The sequence below is a fragment of the Anabrus simplex genome, chromosome 1 (genome assembly GCF_040414725.1).
Source record: "Anabrus simplex isolate iqAnaSimp1 chromosome 1, ASM4041472v1, whole genome shotgun sequence".
NCBI classification, from domain to species: domain Eukaryota; kingdom Metazoa; phylum Arthropoda; class Insecta; order Orthoptera; family Tettigoniidae; genus Anabrus; species Anabrus simplex.
In genome coordinates this window covers 1,007,816,017-1,007,839,164 of record NC_090265.1, presented here as the reverse complement: position 1 = coordinate 1,007,839,164, position 23,148 = coordinate 1,007,816,017, and the positions used below count along the sequence as shown (strand labels likewise).

General features: G+C 35.7%; 1 protein-coding gene across 3 annotated transcripts in view; it reads left to right on the top strand.

The window, feature by feature from the left end:
- The window catches only part of LOC136857891 (uncharacterized protein ZK1073.1), a 405,857-nt gene that overhangs the window by 363,130 nt on the left and 19,579 nt on the right, over window positions 1-23,148 (top strand). For all 3 annotated transcript variants that reach the window (XM_067136930.2, XM_067136932.2, XM_067136931.2), the window contains exons 3-5: window positions 2,580-2,643; window positions 6,919-7,247; window positions 8,689-8,763. In XM_067136930.2, coding sequence (XP_066993031.1) covers window positions 2,580-2,643; window positions 6,919-7,247; window positions 8,689-8,763 — 468 coding nt within the window. The remainder of the gene's footprint in view (window positions 1-2,579; window positions 2,644-6,918; window positions 7,248-8,688; window positions 8,764-23,148) is intronic.

Below are 23,148 nucleotides of genomic sequence, written 5' to 3'. Positions count from 1 at the left end.
TCAAGTCAGCACTGTGCTCACTCTATGGATCCGCTAGCAGTTATACGATCTACTGCAGACAGCGTGGCTCCAGATACCTGTGACAGCCTAGTAGCACCTTCATCATCACCTTCATCACATCATCATGCATTGCGAATGATTTAATTTTCCATTGACTTGCATAATGTTGAACCATGAAGCAATATTCTATATGAAAATCTTTGCCGAACATGGCATTTGAGAGTTAACCATTCTGCTGCATTAGCCACTCTACTTACTTACCTACTTCCAACACTCTTTGCTGTATTTCTCTCATTCATCTGTTTCTTTAATTAATATCTTTTTTTTTTTTTTTTTTTTTGGATCTTGAAGGGCTACATCTATTGTAGTCCCAATGAATTCATCCTTAAAGCCATGTAGTACTGTGGTTATATTGCTATGGTTATCAGGAGTAAATATGGTACCAGTGTTAAAGAAGAGTGAATAAAGTAAGATGACCAACAAATAAAGCAGATAACCATTACTCTGGTGGAGTGAATCTGAAGATTAGATAGGATAATGACACTAGTAAGCTCCTGAACAGGACATGGTATAGAGCTAGGACACCAAATTAATTTAATATTCCACACATCAAGATCTAGATAGTATATGGAAGGAGTTCACAGGGACCCTAGAAGAAAGAATTAATATTTTTAAGTTTAATACACAGAGATTGTATGTCCATGCACAATAGTGAACATAACAAAACACAAATAAAATGAAATGATGTATTTTCAACATCTGTCCTCCAAATCAGAATCTTCTGAATTTCAAAGGCTTTCCATTGCTACAACTTCATCAAATAATTCATTCTAAATTATTGATTTCAAGTGATTTTGTTTCATTTCTTGAGATGATATTTTAGGGCAATACAGAGGTGCTGATTTCTGCAGGTGTGCTTGGTGTCTAGCACACACCCAGTAAAAATGGATGAATTCTATACTTCTCTGTCCTTTTTTATTATCTTCCAAGTTTCAACCTTTGAATACTCTTGACTGCAGGCCATTCTGTGTTATTAATATTGCTCTTAAAAAAAAAAAAAAAAAGCATTTCCAGTACAGCAGAATTAAAGCAAACATTCAGAGATTTACTTCCTATATTTATCCCAGATGTACCCAAATCTAGATCCTGCCTCCTTAATTTCATCAGAAAATATGGTACCATACCAAATAATATTTGCACAATAATGGGCACAGACATAAGGATATCTGTCTTTTTCCTTCTTCAGAAATACAATTCAGTACATTATTCAAAACAAGTAAAACATCTAACATTATTGTCAAATAATAAGCCTAAGTGTCCTGAATATTTTCCACTATCACATTGCAGATTTTAAAGAGAGAATTCATATCTAATAATATGGTATTATATATTCAACATTAGTGGCATTCTGGATTTTATCACTTTGACAGTCACAGTATCATCTGTAATGCCTAAGAAGTTTATGTCTGATGCCAGTTTATGTTCTGACTGAGCAGAATGGCCATGTAACTGGCAAATTCCATGACAGTTCCTATCCATAGGCTAGAGCTGATTCCTTCCACCTCCTTATCCAATTTTATTCACCATCATTCATTTCATCTTTGTTAGCTCCTCAACTGAGGTTGGCATCGGGAAGGGCATCTAGCCGTAAAAAAATCATCTCATCCCCAACCCTGTTTTAGAAAATGGGACTAAGGGGATAGACAACTTAGACAACAACTTAGCTATTTATGTTCTATCAATAAAATAGATAAGTAGCTCAGTTTCTCTTCTTCTAAAGTGGATCACAAGTTATACTTTATGAGAGACATTCCTATTCATAAATAAATGAACATTATGGAGCACTAGAAGCTGTATTAACTAGCAGGGTGCAGAATAATCTTAGACCAATACACAGTTCTAGAAATACAGACTGAAGCTTGACTTTATAGGTACCATCCTTACTGAAATGAATTTGTCAAACTCTTCAGGCAGTTGAAATAGGAATATGTAAAATGAAAGTCGAGAATGTTGTTGCTGTCGCTAAATGGGAATTTGACTTAAAGTAATTTGTATTGGCTACAGTTGTTCATTCTTGGATTTTTCTGGCATTTCACTTAATCTATTATTACTCTGTTAAGGCCTCTGTGGCTCAGGTGGCAACGTGCCGGCCTCTCACTGCTGGGTTCTGTCGTTCAAATCCCGGTGACTCCATGTGAGATGTGTGCTGGACAAAGCAGAGGCGGGACAGGTTTTTCTCCGGGTACTCCGGTTTTCCCTGTTATCTTTCATTCCAGCAACACTCTCCAATATAATTTCATTTATCTGTCAGTCATTAATCATTGCCCCAGAGGAGTGCGACAGGCTTCGGCAGCCGGCACATTTCCTATCCTTGCCGTTAGATGGGGGCTTCATTCATTCCATTCTTGACCCGGTCAAATGACTGGAAACAGGCTGTGGATTTTCATTTCATTTTCATTATTATTACTTTGTATTATATTATTATTATATAGTGTCTTCAATAGTGCAATATGTTATTTTGAATATTTCTAAATGAACTATTTGGTAATCATAATAACCAAAATGAACTGTGTGTGCAGGGAGACCTAAGTCAGCAAGGCAAACGGGCAGTGTTCCTTACTGTACACGATCTGGGATGCAACCGTAAGTACCTAATTTGTTTATGATTTTTCTTTTATTTAGGTCAGATTATCATCATCAATAACTAATTCAATTTGATTAATCTACACTCCTATTCATAAATAAATGAACATTATGGAGCAGAGTTTCATGGCACTGTTCACATCGTAGTTCTGATGAAATAGTTTTGCATTCTCATTGGTCCAGGTAAAATGGCTCAGGCAAGACCACCTCCGACACTGTAGGTCAACTTGCTTTAGGGCAATCAGATGATGCATTGGTTAAATACGTCGCAATTTAGTTCCATACTGTCATACTTCTTTACTAGATGTGCGCTGAAGCAATTACAGATACCATGCCGACATGGATGACAGCCATACAGTCAACTTTGAAAGTTTGTGAGAAGTGAGCGTGATAGTTCAGCCAGTTCTGTGGTGTACAAGCAGCCTCTCCGGCCTATTATATGGAGGTCCCAGCTCCAATTCTCAGTTCATCCAATGATTTTAATTCTGGACTGAGAGATAGAATGGGGTTCTTTCAACCATTTGAGTTCAACTTAGGAGTTGTCTAATGCGAGAGGCTGTCAATCCAGTCATGAAGGGCAGCACTACTGCTGAGGAAGTTCTTGCTCACCAAGTGCACTCCAATATGTGCAGACCATCTGGCTGGTTAGGAGGCATACTTAAGTGGCTGTATATGCGAGATAGAGTGACTTCATTGCTACCTTCTCACCAAGGCAGTCGTAGTTCTGTCCCGCCAATAAAAGAAAAATATTCAAAATTGAAAGGCACTTCTCACGTTATGATTCCATTAAACTCCGAATTTACTAGCTCACATTTCTTTTCGTTCAAAAGAGGTCACATTGTTGGCATATGAAAGTGCAACGTGTCATTCCAAGGAATTTTATGGTCGGTGGAGACCGATGTTTCTACTGTGCAGAGACTGCAAAGAAGGACATATCATGTGGACAGATCGTTTTGGACTTCCTAACACTGACAATTGCTAGGGAGAAATGCACTCTTGTAAATATATTGATGATTTGCTTCATATGTTCAATTATTACAATAACTTAAAAACCCATGGGGAATGAAATTAAACAGCCAACAAAGTTGTTTATATCACTGTAAATGTCTTCAGAAATAAATAATAAACACAATATTCCATTAATGTGCAAGAGTTCAACCCAGATGACTTACTGATTCAAAAACTTTACATAATGTACAACAAATGAACACAAATAACTTATAGGTGCATTAATTTATGCACATCTAGAAACTTTAGAACAGTTCATGGTACCTGTTCTGGGGATATACTAGAGACAATGATGGGAAATAATACCACATCCAATGTATTTATTTGGTTACTGTTTGCATGAAGGAGCTATACCATATCAATGGAGAGTTACTATAGTAGCCCCTGTATACAAAGGAAAGGGTGATAAACATAAAGCCAATAATTACAGTCCACTCAGCTTGACGTGTTGCACGTAAGTTGTGGAAAAGCATTTCTGATTATATTAAACAAGTTTGCAAAATCGCTAACTGGTTTGAAACAAGGCAGTTCAGGTTTAGGAAAAGTTATTTCACTGCTGCTCATCTTGTAGGATTCCAGCACAATATAGCAGATATTTTAAATTTAGGAGGTCAAATGGATTGTACTGTTATTGACCTATCCATAGCTTTTGAAAGGTAGACTACTGACAAAAATTAGGACAATTGAACTAGACAAAAGAGTGACTGAATGGGTGACTACAGTTCTAGAAATTAGAATTCAGAGAATTAGAGTTGGTGAAGAATTATCTAATCCTGTAATAATTAAGGGTTGAGTTTTCTTACATACATAAATGATACAAGTAAAGAAATGGAATCAGAGATAAGGCTTTTGCAGACGGTATTATAGGTACTGTGTAGAACAGTAAATAACACGATTGTGAGTGACTGCAAAAGGACTTGACAAATTTGCAGCATGGACAGCAAACAATGGTTTGATGGTAAATGGGGTGAAAAGTCATATTGTGACTTTCACAAAGAGGAAAATTTCCTCTCATTTCTAATTACTGTGTTGATGGCGTGAAAGTACCTCATGGTGATCACTGCAAGTACGGTACCTAGATGTGAATAAAAGGAAAGATCTTGATTGGGATAATCATAAATGTGATTGTAAATAAAGTTTACAGATCTCATCATATGGTTATAAGGGTGTTTAGGGGTTATAGTAATGATGTAAAAGAGAGGGCACATAAGTCACTGGTAAGACCACAATTAGAGTATGGTTCCAGTGTATGGAATACTCATCAGGATTACTTGATATGGGAACTGGAAAGATTCCAAAGAAAAGCAGCATGATTTGTTCTGGATGATTTTCAACAAAAGAGTATGAAATTTATTTCATGCAAAAGAGTAGTGTTACAAAAATGTTGCAAACTTCGGGCTGAGAAGACTTGGGAGTAAGCAGGTGAGCTGCTAGACTAAGTGGTATGTTCCAAGCTGTCAGTGGAGAGATGGCATGGAATGACATTAGTAGATGAGTAAGTTTGAATGATTTTTTTAAAATTAGGAAAGATCACAATATGAAGATAAAGCTGGAATTTAAGAGGACAAATTGGGGCAAACCTTTGTTTACAGGAAGAAGGTTAGGGATTGGAATAATTTACCAAGGGAGATGTTCAGTAAATTTTCAACTTCTTTGAAATTATTTAAGAAAAGACTAGGTAAGCAACTGATAGAGAACCTGCCACATGGGAAACTGCCCTAAATGCAAGTCAATGTTGATTGACATTGAAATCCTACCAACTGACTTCAGTGCACTTTCAGCTCCCGTGACAATAGAATATGTAGCACACTTCAGTCGGTCCTGCATGCTTGTCATCTGTTACCAACTTTCATGTTCAGTGGAAGTGTAAGCACCCAATTCAAACAGCTCCCCATCCATTGAGAATTGTTCCAAACGACTTGGCTTCATGCGTCAATAAATTATTCAGTTAGTCATTTGCATGTCTTTAATAATTTTTGTAAGGTTGCTTTTTATATAAGTTCCGTACAAACTACTGTAATTCCACACACATTGCAAATTGGGCACATGTTGATATGAACTTTTTAACTTGAAATAGTACATATTAATGTGTTGTAGTCACATGATTGCTTAAGTTACGATGTGACCTTCAGTAGAGTCAAACAATATGCCACAGGCATGCTTGACTTTCAAACAATGTAAGACCATTAAGAAGTGGTATTTGCAAGTGGAGAATATGTGCAAAGAATGACAATGGTGATATGAGTTTTGAAAAGAATCACCCACATATCTGATAACTGCACACATTCATTATACTGTAAGTTTCAAACCTATGGCACCAAGTGTGATGTTATGAAGTGTCTGGGAGTCATCTCACAGTTCTGTTTCCTCAAATATGATGTTGTAACAGTTAATATATTCACCACAAATGTCCATCTAATATCATGCACATGAGACAAGAGTTAACATATCAAGTCAACACATTCTCAAGGGAGTGTCTGTTACACACAATGCCAGGAATGTAAATACCCTTATCAAAGGATATAGAACTGTGAGTGGTTCTGAAACAAGAGAGATGAGAATGAGGAGTTTATGGGGAAAATAATGTGTTGGTCAGGATATTGACATCCACTACTGAACAGTATATTCCAGGGATGGCCACTAACCTTAATTTTGGGAGCCGCAAATTTACGAGCAAATTTAGGAGACAAAATTGGGAGCATGTTTACAAAATGGTTTATAAAGTGAAGACACTTTTTCATTTTATAACAAAGGAAGGAACGTTTATTTTCTACACTACACAGAACATTATTGTTCAAGTACACATCAAAGAATGAGATTTTACTTCCGAGAAGTGCTTTTACGAGTGTTCATTTTTGCTGTTAATTTTTTTAAAATCTGGTTGATAATTGGCAAGCGCAGTTTGCACAATTTCACTTAACTGTTCATCAGTTAGTTCAGATCGATTTTTAGATTTAATGAATTTAAGCCACGAGCCACGAGGTGTTGTTCGTTTCCATTAATTATATCATTTAATTTTACTCTAAGCTTGATGTCAAGAGGCGCATGTGGCTCGTGAGCCTCGTTGTGGCCAGCCCGGGTATATTCGAGGAATACTGTAGGTAACAGGATACTTTTGATCAGATAATGTGTATAGAAAGCTAGTATATCACTTACTTTTTTAACTCCAGGAAAATGTCAGAATAGTACCTAAAATATAGATCATATCCACTTCTTTCTCAATCATATTCTTACTTAGACATTTGTTGCTTTATCTCTTGATTCCAGACACATCTTTCCATGACTTTGTGAATCACCCATGTATGTGTGAGATCAAGGAGCGGTCAGTATTCATCCACATTGATGTACCAGGACATGAAGACAATGCACCAAACTTGCCTGATAGCTTTGTGTTTCCCACACTACAGCAACTTGGAGAGGACCTTGTGACAGTCCTTGATTTTCTCCACGTTAAGTATGTTATTGGACTGGGTGAGGGTGCTGGGGCCAATGTGCTGGCACGTTTTGGTCTTGCTTACCCTTCACGTACGCTTGGTCTTATACTTATCAACTGCACGGGAAGTGCTGCCTCTGTAATGGAGAACTTCAAAAACAAGGTAATAATTTCACTGAACTCTTAAAAAATAGAAGTGGTACACGTGTGCTTGGTTCACATTACAAGTTACATTGCTGTGGCCTTCTAGGTTCTAATCTTAATAAAACGGTTTTCCAGCAACACAGAATCACATAAAGTGGTAAGGGTGTGCCTGGTTCACTCAGAAGGCTGAGGCTGTGAGTTAATTGCTCTTTTCTGTAAATGCAAAGATGTACTTTCCTCCTGAAGAGGTCTAGGCTTAGCGATGAGAATTTTAAGAATAAGTTATTTTATTTCTAAAATAAATGGCAAATTATTTGAAAATTTTCAAGGCATTAACTAAAATAAAAAATTAATGGAAAAAAATATTTTGAAAGTTCCAAGCTATCATGTTTAGTCTCACCTAGGTGAAGAAAACTCTTTAATGACTCTATACGAGAAAAAATCCCACACAAAATGAATAATATATTTTCCTTTCAAACTTTGGTATTGTTACAGCCCCATGCAAAAACAAAACATCAGTAATTTCCTTAAGACTAGCCTTCTTTAAATTACCATAATTGTAATTGTAATTTAACTGATTACTTGTTTAAAAAGTAATTTGTAATTGTAATTGGGTAAAATAATTCTCAGGTAACTGTAATTTAGCCCAATTACTTTTTTCTTTTACTCTTCCCATCATCATGCTCATACATGCAGAAATTATATCAGTGGTCTCTAAGGTCTTTATGTGACATAAAAGGGTCTTTTTAATTATACAAAATGATAATTTTCATAATGTTCATTCAAAACATACATTTTATTCCATTTTTTGTTTTTAATAACTCATAATGAATGATCATTAATAAGAGATATTGCTAGAGAAACAACTCTTAGATTTTGGTTTGTGTTGTAATTTGCTGTGGATACAAAGACTATGGGATCAGATGATAATTTGTGTATCAGACTTGCATTGAACTTATGAATGGAGGCTTATGAATTTCATATTTATTTAGTAGATACTTCTACTCTTTGATACTAACATAAATAGTCCAAAAAAGTAATGGATCCAGGTTATATCCTGAATTCTCAGAAGTGGCTCTTTTCATTTTTTTTATTTCTTTAAAATTACTATTTAAAATTATGATGGAACATGTTCCATGCTTGTAAACTGGAAACAATAACAAAATTTGTTAATGATAATAATAAAGAAACAAGCTTATGTAGGCTATCATGCTCAACTGAAATATCTGAAACTCTCTTCTGAAAGGGAATTTTGTAATACCACTGTATTCTTCTATAGTATTCCTTGACAACCTGAAATCTAAAAATCTAACATGCTGATACAGATTTCTTATTTTTGAAACAAAATTGTCTATGAATCTTGGATGAATTGTTTCTCTCTGAGCACCAGTCAGAATTCTATTCTTACCAGATTCTTCTTTTATTTCAAATAGAAGTAATAATTGAATTTTAAATTGCAGTTCGTGAACTGGAAAGGTGATTCTGCTGTGAGTCAGTCTGCTGAGGATTACCTGATCTATCATAAATTTGGACATGTAAGTATTTTATAGTCTATTAAACTTATGATGAAATAGTTTTTTTTATTTTTTATTCAGAGCAATGACAGGGCTAAAGTAAGATACCTTTCTTTTCATTCGTGTTCTTCTTTTACTCTGCAAGTCATGGATGTGTTCACAATGGAAAATGTGGAAGAAGATTTACTTATGTCATAACATGGTTTTAATGACAGAATGTGTTCAGAGCATGGAATATAATACATCAGATATTGATCAGTATAGAAAACTGGGGGGAATCTGATCAGAACAGATCTTTTTTTTTTTACATTCTGTTCAATGTAGTTGGATTACAATGCAAATTTTAAATTGTAACTGTTTAACTTTGATGATGGTAAATTCATGAATGAATTTACATTTCATTCAAAATTGCATCTATTATAGGGTGACTAGATCAGGAATCAGAGGAAGTGGACACTTTTCTCAAACATTTCAATGAAATGATTTCATAAGATCAATGACATGTTACCTTCTTCATAACTGTAGTGAATGCAGGAAATAAAAATGTGTAATAGTTAAGGTATACTGTCAACAGAGTATAGCATCATTCCAATTTAGTATTTTAGATGTTTTAGATGTTATTTTTATCTTCAGTCAATGATCACAGAAAAAATGAAGATAGTATTATATATCTCGTTAAGTTTTCATTGGGACAATGGGACAGGCACTAAAAGAAGGAACGATCTTGATAAAAAGGGGACATCTGGTCACCCTAATCTATTATTTAAATTTAATTATTGATTAGGTGAGGTGAATCCAATTGCTAATTTATTTGCATATAAAAACAAAATTTGGTCATTGTTTTGAGTTTCAAAACATATGGGAGTGTAATTACAGCAATGTCTCAGATTTTATTACAGTACTAGCTGTAATTGATGAAACAATCATATAGCATGTGCAAAGTTATCTAACTTCCCAGCTACTTTCCATCAATATTCTGGCATGCTGTTTTACTTGGAATGCAGCAGCAATCCCTTCTATCAGAAATGAGTGGCAGCAGAATAGACAAATCACATTACAACTTAGCTCTGGTTTCCCTTTAAATCATATAAATCTTTTGCCATTTTTACTACAGTGGTCAATGTAATGTTATTGATGAACAATTTTATGAGCTTGCGATATTGTAGGCCTTCACATTTAGTTTTCTCCGACTATGTGATATTAGGGCATTTATTGTAAAGGGAGTCCTTCCTTCTTTCACGACTTCCTCTTATCTTATTCTTCAAGTGATCATTCCTTTACAATTTTTTTCTCACTTTTTATAATCATCTTCACAATTTTCCATGTTGATAATATCAATATTATAAATTTACTCATTCGGGACAAATATTTCAGGTTCCCTATAGGAATCAACATCTATATCATCTGATGGCCAGGCAGACACCAATTTTTGGTAATGAGACTAAGTCTCTCATAGTGCACTGGCACTGCCGGTGGCTCCATGTAGCCTACGCAGTGACCTCCACGGTATGCACTAGCCATGCGTCTTGGTGGGTGTACTGTTTACCAACTGATGAGCCCAACTTAGCACACAGGGCCAAAATGCTGGCAAACAGGAATGAGTTAGCTGGAAAATTTATAATGTCCAATAACGGACCATTTACATTCGTTCAGTGATCATATCGATGTTTGTGCCTGAAAAAGAACATTTGCAGCATGCACTTTTCTTATTTAATCAAAAGAAAAAGTCTGCAAAAAGTCTTTGTTTGCTGGTAGACACATATGGTGAACACGCTCGATTGATTAGAACATTTGAGACATACTTTTGGCAATTTAAACATGTTGATTTCAGTGTGAAATACAGTGCATGCTCTGGTAGCGGTATTGTGTATTATGAACTCTTGAAGCCTGGTAAAATGGTTAATGCACAATGATATCACCAACAAATGATTAATTTAAGTCAAGCATTGATCTAAAGATGACCGGAATGGGCCAGAAGACATGACTTGAATTTTCTTACATGACAGTGCGCCGTCTCATACAGCAAAACCAGTGAAAGACACCTTGAAATCGCTTGGCTTCTACACACTTTGCCCATCTTTCAGGTTAGTTATGAATACCATGCCAGAAAAATTGCTTGTCTTTTGTGGCAAACCATTCATCGAGCCATTTTCCAACTTCTTCAAAATTGCTGAAGTGCTGCTCTGCGAGTGCGTGCCCCATTGATGCAAAGAGGTGAGAGTCAGATGGTGCCAGGTCAGGGCAATACAGCGGGTGCAGAAGAATGTCCTATCTAAGCAATTTCAAGGTGTCTTTCACTGGTTTTTCTCCCTCCGCAGCAACAGACATCACCTCAAGTTCGATGAAAGAAAGTCTGAGGTCGGGAAGCAAAACAAAGAAATGATAGGGAAGTGAAATACCTTCAATAATTGTTTGAAACTTCTGCCCTTCAGAGTAGTGAAGTGCAAAGACCCAGGCATAAAACTTAATATTTTGAATGAAGTCAGCCAGGTTTTCATCCAATCGTTGGACCCTGAAATAATATTTCTGAACTAAGGATGACAGAGTTCTGGAAGGGATAAGGTATGCCTGTCGGAGATGGCCTTTACTATATTATCAGATAGAACACTGATAGTGTGATTTGTAAAATGGAGAGTGAAATAAAGCAAGAAACGCAAGAAGGAGACTACATCAATGGTAGAATTGACTGAAAACCTGGAGATACCTTTTGAAAGAATAGCAAGTGGATGGGGAAGATCACTGAAACCTTGAGAAAATACCAATGCTACAGGTGGTGGATTGGGAGGGTCAGTGGATGTACAATTCATGAAGAAAGGAGGTAGTAGTTGGTGCACAGAAGGCCCAGCCACATGTTGTTGTTCAGTAGATGAAACACTTTCAAAGGACTTACTATATTCTTCGTCTATGATACTAACAGCTGGAGGTATTTTATCAGTTTTGAAGCTCAGATACAATTTTTTTTTAAATTTCAATCGCTACTGATCTGCACTTAAGGCAGTCACACAAGTGGCAGATTCCCTATCTGTTGTTTTCTTAGCCTTTTCTTGAATGACATTAAACCTGATAATGGACAATGACTCCAGGGTATTCGTAAGGTTCAACTAGTATATAGTAATGCAAGTGTATAGGCTCCATGCGTTAATGAGAGAAATGCACCATTGCGCTGCGTGTGGCGAACATTGTAAGTTATCGTGTGTTGCCGCGCAATCTGCGTAGTCTCACCATGTGTTGCAATGACTGATACTGGGACTTCAGAGTGTTTTATATGACAGCTATCAGCCTAATTCTTCCAATCTTGCAGTAAGTGGTCATATTTACAAGAAAATCACTTCGCAGGAACTAACAATAGAGTAAACAGTAGTTTTGGCCTATTTTCAATATGATAACATGTTAGCAAAGGTAGATTCTGCTAGGGTGGTGATTAATTGCTCCCATGAATGCTCTCTCTGAGAGAAATGCAAGCATATTTCAGTTGTTATTTATGCAGGTCACTCAGAACTAATCAACCCTGTGAATGTTTTGTTAAGAAGGAAGCCATACCGTCCATCGTCGTCTCAGTTAAATGTAACTTAAAAGCTTTTCAGTCTGTCGAACACACAAGTTCAGTATAAGTATTACACTATAATATACTTGTAAGAAACACGCTATTGAACAAGGAAATATGCACTACAAAGAATGAAATGTCATCCCTTGTTTAATAGTGTGTTTTTACAGGTACTGTATATTGAACTTGCTTGTTCGACAGACTGAAAAGCTTTTAAGTTACAACCCTGCGAATGATCTTGCCCTTGCACCTCAAGCACGGGAATTTAACAAGGGGAGCAAAATAGAAGAACTTTTCTGATAAAAAGGCAGAGGCTAGATGTTGGACCAATTGAAAATCCTGATTTTGAAACTGCATGTTCATTATCAAGAAAACTTAGCATAAGGAAAAAAAATCAAAAGCACTCAAAGTTACCAGTGAATGATTATTTACATTATATTTCTGTATTTATAGTCCCAGTGATGAAGTCCACATCCGTAGTATAATGGTTAGCGCTATTATCCATCATCCTAGGGTTCACTATTTGATTCCTGATACTGCCAAAAATGTAAGGTTGGTATTAGGGCTGTTCTGTGGTTTAGGCCTATTTCTGTAATTGTATTTCTAAAACGAAATGGAATATAGCTTTTCGTGCCGGGAGTGTCCGAGGGCATGTTCGGATCGCCAAATGCAGGTCTTTTTTTATTTGACACCCATAGGCGACCTGCGCATCCTGATGAGGATGAAATGATGATAAAGACAACATATACACCCAGCCACGTGCCAGCGGAATTAACCAGTGATGGTTTTTGTTGTTGTGATCTGTCCACCATTATAGACCGATATGCCTTTCAGCATTCATTCTGCAAGGCTCTGAATTTACTAAACGTCACCACAATCCTCTATTTGCAACTAGTGCTGTGGCCTTATTTAGTTCTATACCTCTTATGTTTAAATCATTAGAAACTGAGTCTAACCATCATTGTCTTCTGTAATTCTCTTACCCTTCATAACAGAGTCCATTGCTCTTCTAGGTAACCTATCCTCATCCATTCATCTCACATGACCCCACCACTAAGCCAGTTTATGCGTACAGCTTCATCCATCAAGTTAATTTCTAAGCTTTTATATTCTCATTCCGAGTACCCTCCTGCCATTGTTCCCACCCATGTGTACCAGCAATCATTCTCTCTACTTTCATGTCTGTCACTTCTAACTTATAAATAAGATATCGTCGCTGCCGGGACAGAACCTCCTATGTGAAATATTTTAGCTTAGAACTTTGGCCGGTAAGGTTCTGTCATCTAAGGTGCAATATTGTGTGAATATTGTCAAAGCATTCTCGCTTTTCATACTCTATGCACTGTGGGTCAGTATCACATAGGAGGTTTAGTCCCGGCAACGACGATATCCTGAGTTCATCCAGCTTTCACTCCCATAAAGCAAAGTTGGTCTGAAAACAGACCAATATAACGATAATTTTGTCAGTGAGCTGACTTCTTCTTCTGATTATTATTATTATTATTATTATTATTATTATTATTATTATTATTATTATTATTATTATTATATGATGTTGCGATGAAGCAAGGCAAAGAGGGTCAAAGAGAATGGCATCAAATTCAAGATCATAACTAAATATAGTGTTACTGTGTGTAGATTAATGACAATATAGTATTGACAATATAATATATATACAATATAATTTATTGTAACATATAATTGACAATATATATGACAGTATAATATTTTCAGTAGGATTATCACTCTAGACAGCTTAACATATGTCATCCTTTATAGCTCCTTATCTTTGATGATTGACATTCATTTTCAATTAAACTAGTTAAATTCATATACAGTATCATACTGGTATTTTAGAGTTACCATGGAGAATTTGGTCAGAAACATCCTCTAGACAGGTAAATGTCATATCATACCAAGAAACTCCTTTCCTCTGAAAACATTAGCTGCTACAGATTAGTGTGATCACTAATCCCTATGGTATACTAGGGCTATGTCATATGAGTAATGGTTAGAGTTACTTTTATGTATTTACTGACTTAAGGTACATTTTTAGGCATGCTTATGATTCCTTTGTACAGTATAAAAGCAAGGAGTCTCATATAGGCTACCACAATTCTTGGTTTTATCAGTAGTGTAGCCTATTTTAAAACAGATATTGAAATGTTCTTTTAACCTTTTGTTTTTTCATCCTTCAGTAACATGTGTAATTATCAAATATCAGTGGCTACACTGTTTCTGAGAAATAAAGTTCATAGTTGCAATTTTAGAAAGATTTTTATCTAATGTGTACTGTTGTATTTTCCTTTCATGGGAATCTCTTCTCCTCCAGGTGATAACAGAGGTAAAATTCAACTAATGTCATTCTGCTTCTGGCTGCTGCTGTTTAATAAATGCTTGCACTGTTTGTAACTAGCTTCATCATTAATATTGGCATTTCTCAAAAAGCTACCAGTACTGATATTCTTTAGAATGTTCACCATAAATGCTCTTGGAGAACAATGTATTTTCAGTTAATGTCCCCTGAATAGTGCTTCCCTTGAGAGAATTTGCATTAGAAGTCTACTGGTACCATACTGGTACTTCTTTTTGAATTAGATAATGTATCACTGCAGCTTTAAATGTGTCATGTTAATTTGGCTAGTTACAGACTGGGCATACACTTCATGCTACAGTAGATGGAGGTAGTGATCTGCAGTTGCACACACATTGGTTAAGCACGTATCATAAGCACTTCAATGAAGAATTTTAATTTTTAAGTCAAATTCTTGGTAATATTTCAATCAATTTGTGGCAGTGTACTGTCCATGTAATCTATATTTAGCAGCTGATAGATTAAAACACCAGGCCTCTAAAACATCCTGTCATTATGAACCACACCAACCTCCACCCTATTCTGGCTCTTTCCACTGTGAGCACAACCACTGTAAGAAATACTGTATACCCATACCTAGCACCACTTCCACCAGCAGCACCACCAACAAGTCTTAACCCATACATGGTCATCGTGACTGCACTTCATCTAACATCATATACCAGCTTCAGCGCAGACTCTGCCCAGCTTTCTATATTGGCTTAACTACCAACACTTAACCAAATAAATATGTGGCCACCACAGTACCTGCAAACCATGACGTTGATCTTTTTAACCCCATTCATATCAGATTTGATCATTGTTTCACAGTTTAAGTTTTTTTATCCCTATCTTCCCGCACTCTTGCATTTAGAGATTCCAAAGTTAGACAACATCTAGTGGTCAGGCCTTAACAGCAGATAACTGTCCCTTTTTCCTATTCTCGTATCTATTTCAAACACACCTATTCCTAAGATTTAAAGACTACTCTTACAATTTTATATACGAGTTGGATTCCTTTTTCTTCCCATTCTGGAGTAAAATTGGCATTTTGTTCCTATGTACATGGTACTACTTCTTAAGCGACGATTTAGATTATGTCCATAGGCATTTTTGATTCGTAACTGTAAGAAACATAACTGAGGGCTCTGTCATATCCTAACTGATTTAAATAATGCACCTTTTGTATTCTCATTTTGTTAACAAAAATAATTATATTTATAACCTCCTTCTTCTTCTTCTCCTTCTTAACCTGATGGTTGGAGTATAGTATGATTTTCCTCCAAAGGCTTTCTCTCCTGAATCAACTGCTTGAATTGGTAGTATGGGTATTGTCCTTTACTGTCATCCAGGAACTCTGCTCTTGATTGTCCTCTTTTTACTTTTTCTTCCACTTTCCATTCAGGCAGTGTGGCACATCATGAAGAATGATGTAGTAAGCAACAAATCCAACTGTTTCATCTTTTCTTGATGGTTTCTATTAAGCTGACAGTTTCTGCTGCTTTCTGCAGGACTTCATCAGGGTCCAGGGTATTTGTATGGTTCAACCAGAGTTTAGTAATGTTAGCGTACTGTATAGTAATGACTAACATATAAGAAATGAAACAATATTACATTCTCTTGCATAATATCAATTAAAACAAGAAACTAACTACCATATAGTATATATTTTCTATCCTTTCTTCAAACTGTCATCTCATTTGCTGCCATAATTCTATATGTATTATGGACAACCAAATGGTTATCAGAGGCAGAAAGAAATGAACATAACCAGACTTGGCTGGATCTTTCATACTTCATTATAATATACAATCGTACTTCACAGAAATGTTTAGTTTTTGCCGATATATGCAGGCATCATACTGTTTCATATAATCTGTTGTCTTCATACTCAGTCAAACAGGATTCTAAAGGGTACAATTTCATCAATAAAGTGACACTCAATTGAAATCAAGCCTTGCAGAACTATTGGAGAAGTCTTAGTTGATCATGGTTCACTTATAGTTCTCTTCATTAGTTATTTGATTGGTAGTTTCCATTGCATCTATACCATTTAGAAAGTTCTTTGATGTTAACAGATTTTTCTGAATTTCAACCTACAAAACAAGTGGCAAACAATTGCTGACAGTTACAAAGTATTGTTTAGATATAGGTGCTTTATATATCAGCTGAAACATATTGAGTTTGACAATAAGGTACCAATATTATCCACAAGCTATACTGGAATCAGAAAGCTTACATCAAAATTGGAGCCCATGTTACTGAATATAACTAGATACAAGAGTGTGAGGAAAGAATGTAACCTACTTCCAGTCCTTTGTAACTTATACTCTGAAGCTATTACAGTATTGAATTGCCCTTGATGAAGTTCATAAAGGAATCAAGATTAACAGGATCAAATAAACACTACCTGCTTTGCAGATGACACTGTGATACTAGGTGGGAATTTAGAAGATCTTCAATTTCTTATGATAGGATCTGCAAAGCAAAGCAAGCAATGAGCTTGACCTTAAAATCATCCCAAAACAAAATTTATGATGGAAGTACCATTGAAGGGGTGTTACATTTCAAGTGCCTAGGATGCTGGTTAATGACCCAGATGTAGAAATGAAAATAAGAATCAGCACTGCAAAAGGTAAGTTTCTGAAATTGAAACACTGTGTGTGCAACCATGACTTCTGACTGGAAACTTATAGGTGAAATGTTGTGTGTTATTGATGGCGATGTTGCTTTACGGTGCTGAAGGCTTCATCAGTGGACCAACTGCAAGCTTTTGAGATGTGAATATATTTTACAATGTTGAAAATCTTACTGATGTACCCTGTCACCTGCAAGGAAGTACCCTGTCATGTTGGGAAATCATGCAGCCTCTTTGACAACATCTTCCAAAAATACAGCCTGATATGATTGACCGTTAAAGGCAAGATAGAAAAAGGGAAGCATGGACTTGGATGGAGGTTCTTTTTCTTTCACGCCACACCAACACAGACAGGTCTTATGGCAACAATGGGATAGGAAAGGTACAGCCCCAGCATTTGCCTGGTGTGAAAATGGGAAACCATGGAAAACCAACTTCATGGAGAATATCCTAGGCATAGATTCTCCAGCAGTGGTGGAAATACTACAATACAATACTGATATGGGAAGAACAAAACAGGGATAATTACTCCATAATGTTTGCCAACCTTCTGTGAGAAGGCATCAGAAGGAAATAAAAAAGAAAAAAGAAAAGAAGAAGAATTTATCATTGTTATTATCCCTGTTGTAATGATCAAACTTGCAATGTTGGATTTACAAAAGTCAACTCTTTGACTACGGTATCCACACCATTGAGATCAGCTGTAAAATTAACAATAATCTGCTCTTTATATAGTCTTCTTTCCTCCTCAATTTCTATTATTCTGCTAGTAATCATATTAAATGACAGAAATCTAAACTTATACAACTGACCAAATATTTACACCCATAACATTCCTGTATATGCCTATATGTCCTTCAGTATATAAAGTTACCATAATAATTCTCATTTTTCTGAATTTACATAATCAATATAACATCTTTCAGATTTTAGAAAATTGTTATAAATAACAAATTTATCAATGAATCCTTTTCAACCCAGGGGCTGATTGTTTCATGTTCAGATAACATATCTTACTCAGGCTAGCATAAAATTATGAGGACTATTAACGTTAAGCATATGCATGTAGGCCTACATTCACAATGATCATACTGAAACTGCTGGGCACAAAAAAAAAAAACACAGTATATTGGACCAGTGACTACCTTCTGAATTGTTCTGAATTGATTTAGAAACTAAGCCTCAGGTAACCAAAGAACTATTTACCAAGCTATCTCGGACTCTGTCAGGTTTCTAAGACTGCAATGAGGTACTTCTAATGGTTCTATTATAAACGAGTTTTGAAGATTGTAAGATTTTATAAAGAAACTGTTCAGATCAAGATTGTACAAAAAATACAATATACACTTTACAAAAAACACTTTACAAAAAGAGGAAAATATCTCATTATTTTATGGCTAAAAATTTAACAAATTTACAAAAATTACTCTTTACCTTTAGATGAAGAAGCCTTGTGATTTCTACTCAGGAAACTAGTTAGACTTATTGTATCTTGTATTGTAAATTCATTACAAATATACTGCAAATTAGTACCATTTGTTGTGAAAGATGACACTGCACTGTTTTGAATCTGAAGAAGATTTGTGGTTATATGTTTCATAAATTATATTATCTACATGTGCACTCTGGGGAAACATAGCTTCTCATAACTTCTAATATTAATGTTACCAGCACATAATTTATTCATCAAATTTGCATTTCCTCAGAACTAACAAGGGAACTGCATAGGTTGTACCAGACAGACTGTAATTAAAACTTAGTAGGACAATCAATGAAGAAATCTTAACTTTATGGTAACAGTCATTCTGCAATAAATAGAAAATATTTGTGCATTTAAAAAAGTAATTTCTCGTTACATTTTTTAATGGACCGTGCTTTATCAAAAGCATTGATTGCAATGAAACTTGGAAGGGTGATCAGTTAAGACATAAGAACATCACTGCACCCCTAACATTTTTACAAAGGCTGTCCACAGCATGATGAAATGAGTGATTGTGAACAGGAATCTGGCAGTTTCCTCTTTTGTAAAGGATTATATTAATAGCTTCCACAATTAAATGGCCAAGATTTCATGCTAAATAATATTTAACTTCAATTATAACTGACACAGAAGTATTAAAATCCTAATATTTTAATATATTTATATACTTTACCCATTAGTAAAACAAGCTTGTAGAGCATGAAATTCTGTTCATGTTGTCAAAATCTCATTTTTGGTACAGGGTAAAGTGTCTTATGTATGGTAACTTAAAAACAGAACACTCTGTATTGGTATATTTTTACAGCGCATATGGAAGGTAATTCTATGATATCATCAGCTAACTGCTCCAACTGCCCAGCAATTTTCTAGCAATTAATTATAACACTACAATTCACTTTACAGCAAAATGATTATTATTGTTAGGTCTAAATGTAGGATATGTAAATTGATCATCCACATTAGTTTCAGTTCCCATGTAAGTCTGAAGTTAACTGTAAATGCTTGGTTATTCCAGTCATGTAGATCAAATACTCAATCAACTTATAAATCATATGTGCTGTACCGGTAAGTTAGATGGCTGAAGAGTTGTTTGTTTTAAAAAAGACTTTCAAAGTAAGTGTCCTGCTAGTTTACAGAATATAGTTTCAAGTTTTCTTTACTATCAGAGTATTATCTTGTCACTTCTTCATACATTGAAATTTTGTTGAGTAACATTGAGGAGACTCTAAGACATTTAAGATAGAAAAATGGAACTATACTTTGCTTGCTTTTGAGTGTACATACACATACACTTGCTTGCACATACATGTATTGTAGTTGGCTTGAACAGCTCTAGATGTGTAGATACACTATACTATCTGTATAAGAGTTGGAATTCTTACCATGATTACTGTAATATTTGATCTGTTTAGTTAGGCTGATTGTTGATGTTCACCTAGGTATATAAATTATGATAAGAGTTGTGAGAAAGTTTAAAAAAAAAGGATCTGAAAGTTCAAAAACTGTATAAAAATATATCTGACTGTAGTTTTGTAACTGATAATGATGATTGTTTATTTTATAAAGAGAGTTGATTGAAGTCAGTTTCACAGATCCTATTCATCATCATTATGTGCGTTTAAAATAGACTTTCAGTGCAAGTTTATAGGACATTATTTCAAGTTTTCCTTAATATCAGAGTCATTCTCTTGTTATTCACTTACTGAAATGTACTCTGTAACACCAAGGAGTACAGAGTTGTAGACTAAGCCATTTAAGATAGTAAAATAAAACTATAAACTGCTTCCTTGAAAGTGTACACACATGCTTGTAACCAAATAAAATAAATAGAAATTGATCCCTCTATGGATTGGTGGTAGAATGACAGCCTATGGATCCTAAGATTGCAGGTTCAAACTCAGCAGAGTTAGTCAGATTTTTGAATGGCAGAAGACAGTACCACTCAAGCTGTATTTGTATCAAAAACTAAAGACTTGATTAAATACCATTTTTCCATATCAACACCAAACCTCACAAGTTGCAGCTAAACCAGCAAGTTCTTTTCAAGTGGGGAAGAAAATCCAAGTTGGACACTTCATTGAAAACAAACATTTGGTCATTGTGGGATAGTCCTGAAAAAGCTTAAAAAACATCATTACCAGGACTCAGGAAGAACAAAAGATTCCCTAGTCAAAATCGACTGTAACTTTTGGCCCCAGCCCATTGTTTCACATCCCAAGGATCCCAACAACTCCAGTGACACCTCCTCCTGATCCAGGACTTTTGACTGATCAAGAGTCTCAGCCAATTCCTGATGAAACAACACCTGTTGTTCTACATTGAAAGCCTTAGAGAGAAAGACATTTACCCACTCAGTTTAAAAATTACCAAATGAGAAAGTTCAATGTGTTGTTTTAACGTTCTATTGTCTATAAGATTTTGTTTCAGATTCAAGTCTTTTTTCATTTTTTTAATTATGCTTCCTACAGAGGTTAGGAATAATGTAGTGACTCTTGTTAGTTCAGAACATTTCTGCAAATGGAGCTAATGTCACCTAGACATTGAGACAGTTTCCTTATTCTGTGATATGACTCTGTGCGTTCACATTACACCTTATTGATGTTGCATTGTACGAAGGTCGATCAAATATAAACAGGATTTTTGTTCCTGAACATCAACAATTGGTAGGACTGGCCCCATGCTTCTGCTATGCTTAGGCTGGACCATTAGGAGTGGGGAGAGTGTGCTGTTAGAGATTTCCTGATGTTTCATCAGTAACGCTCACCATGTCGGAACAACAGGTGCACCCCTCCACTGCGCAATGCATAATTATAACATTTCTTGCTCGTGAAGGAGTTACAGTGGTGGAAATTTTCCAAAGATTGACTGCACAGTTCGGTGATCAAACATTGTCAAGGATGCGTGTGTTTGCCTGGCATAAAAAGTTCAAGGAAGGACAAGAACGTGTGGAAAATCAGCAACATGATCACCGTCCTTGGACCAGCAGTACAGACAAAAACATTTGTGCGGTTAAAGACATTATTGACGACAGTCAACGGGCAAGAGTATCAGAAATTGCAGAACAAGTCGGAATCAGTTATGGGAGCTGCCAAGCAATCATTACAAATGACCTAGCGTTCCGTAAAATGTGTTCCAGATGGGTCCCTCGCCTTTTGACCGAAAATCTGAAGTTCAGACATTTTGAAGTCTGTCAGAGGCTTACAGCAAGATTTTTAAAAAAAGGAGATGTATTTTGAGTCGGATCGTCACCTGCGATGAAACATGGCTCCACCACTACACTCCCGAATCCAAACAAGCCAGTAAGGAGTGGCAGAGGAAAGGGGAGGCAGCACCAGTGAAAGCCAAGACTCAACTCTCAGCTGGCAAAGTTCTTACAACCATTTTTTTCGATCAGCGGGGCATTTTGCTGATTGATGTTTTTGCATGAGCGACGCACAATCAATGCTGCTTACTACTGCGAGGCTTGCATATTGTCGCAAAAGATGAGACCAACTGATTCAACAGGTAATCCTCCTCCACGACAATGTGCAAACCTATACTAAAGCTCTAACTCTCTCCAAGCTACAGGAGATTCACTGACTACACTTGATCATCCTCCTTACAGTCCAGATTTATCGCCCTGCAATTTCCATTTGTTTGGACCACTTAAAGAAGCTCTAGGAGAGCAACAATTTGAAGATGACAAGAGTGTAGATGACTTCGTGCGCAACTGGCTGGTTACAGGGCCCTGTTCTTTTTACGATGAGGGCATCAAAAAGCTGCCCATATGCTGGGACAAATGCATTCCCAAAGCAGGAAACTACATGGAAAAATAAATTATAATTGCCTTGTGTTTTTCAATAAATAAATTTAAATGATAAATAAAATCCCATTTATATTTGATTCCCCTTATTTTTTTAATTAACTTTTGATAATAATAAAAACTTATCATCCTTTTTTTTCTAATATGTGTACATGCTTATTTTCAGTGTGATTATGAGTCCTGAAAATCGCAACAGCAAGCATGATTTAACTTATTATGTATTAAAAAGATAAAAGTTCTTTGCCTCCCCTCTCATATACACATTAAATAAATTAAATTCATGAACACTGAAATCCATTGCATAAAATTACACAGAATAAGTATTGATGTCACTTTTATTTAAGGATTCTAATTATATTTATGACTAAAATTACTTTCAGAATAAGAATATTTCAACAAAAGTCCTTCCAAACTCTAGGATCAGTGACATACAGCAGGCTTCTTGATAGCTACCACTTTCTTACACTGTCTCCTTTCCTCTGTAAGTTTCTCATCCCCTCTTTCCTAAACACAGATCTTGGAACTACTCCATACAGACATTTTCCTGAACTGAATGTGTGCTGTAACATCTCTCTTGGTGTTTTCAATA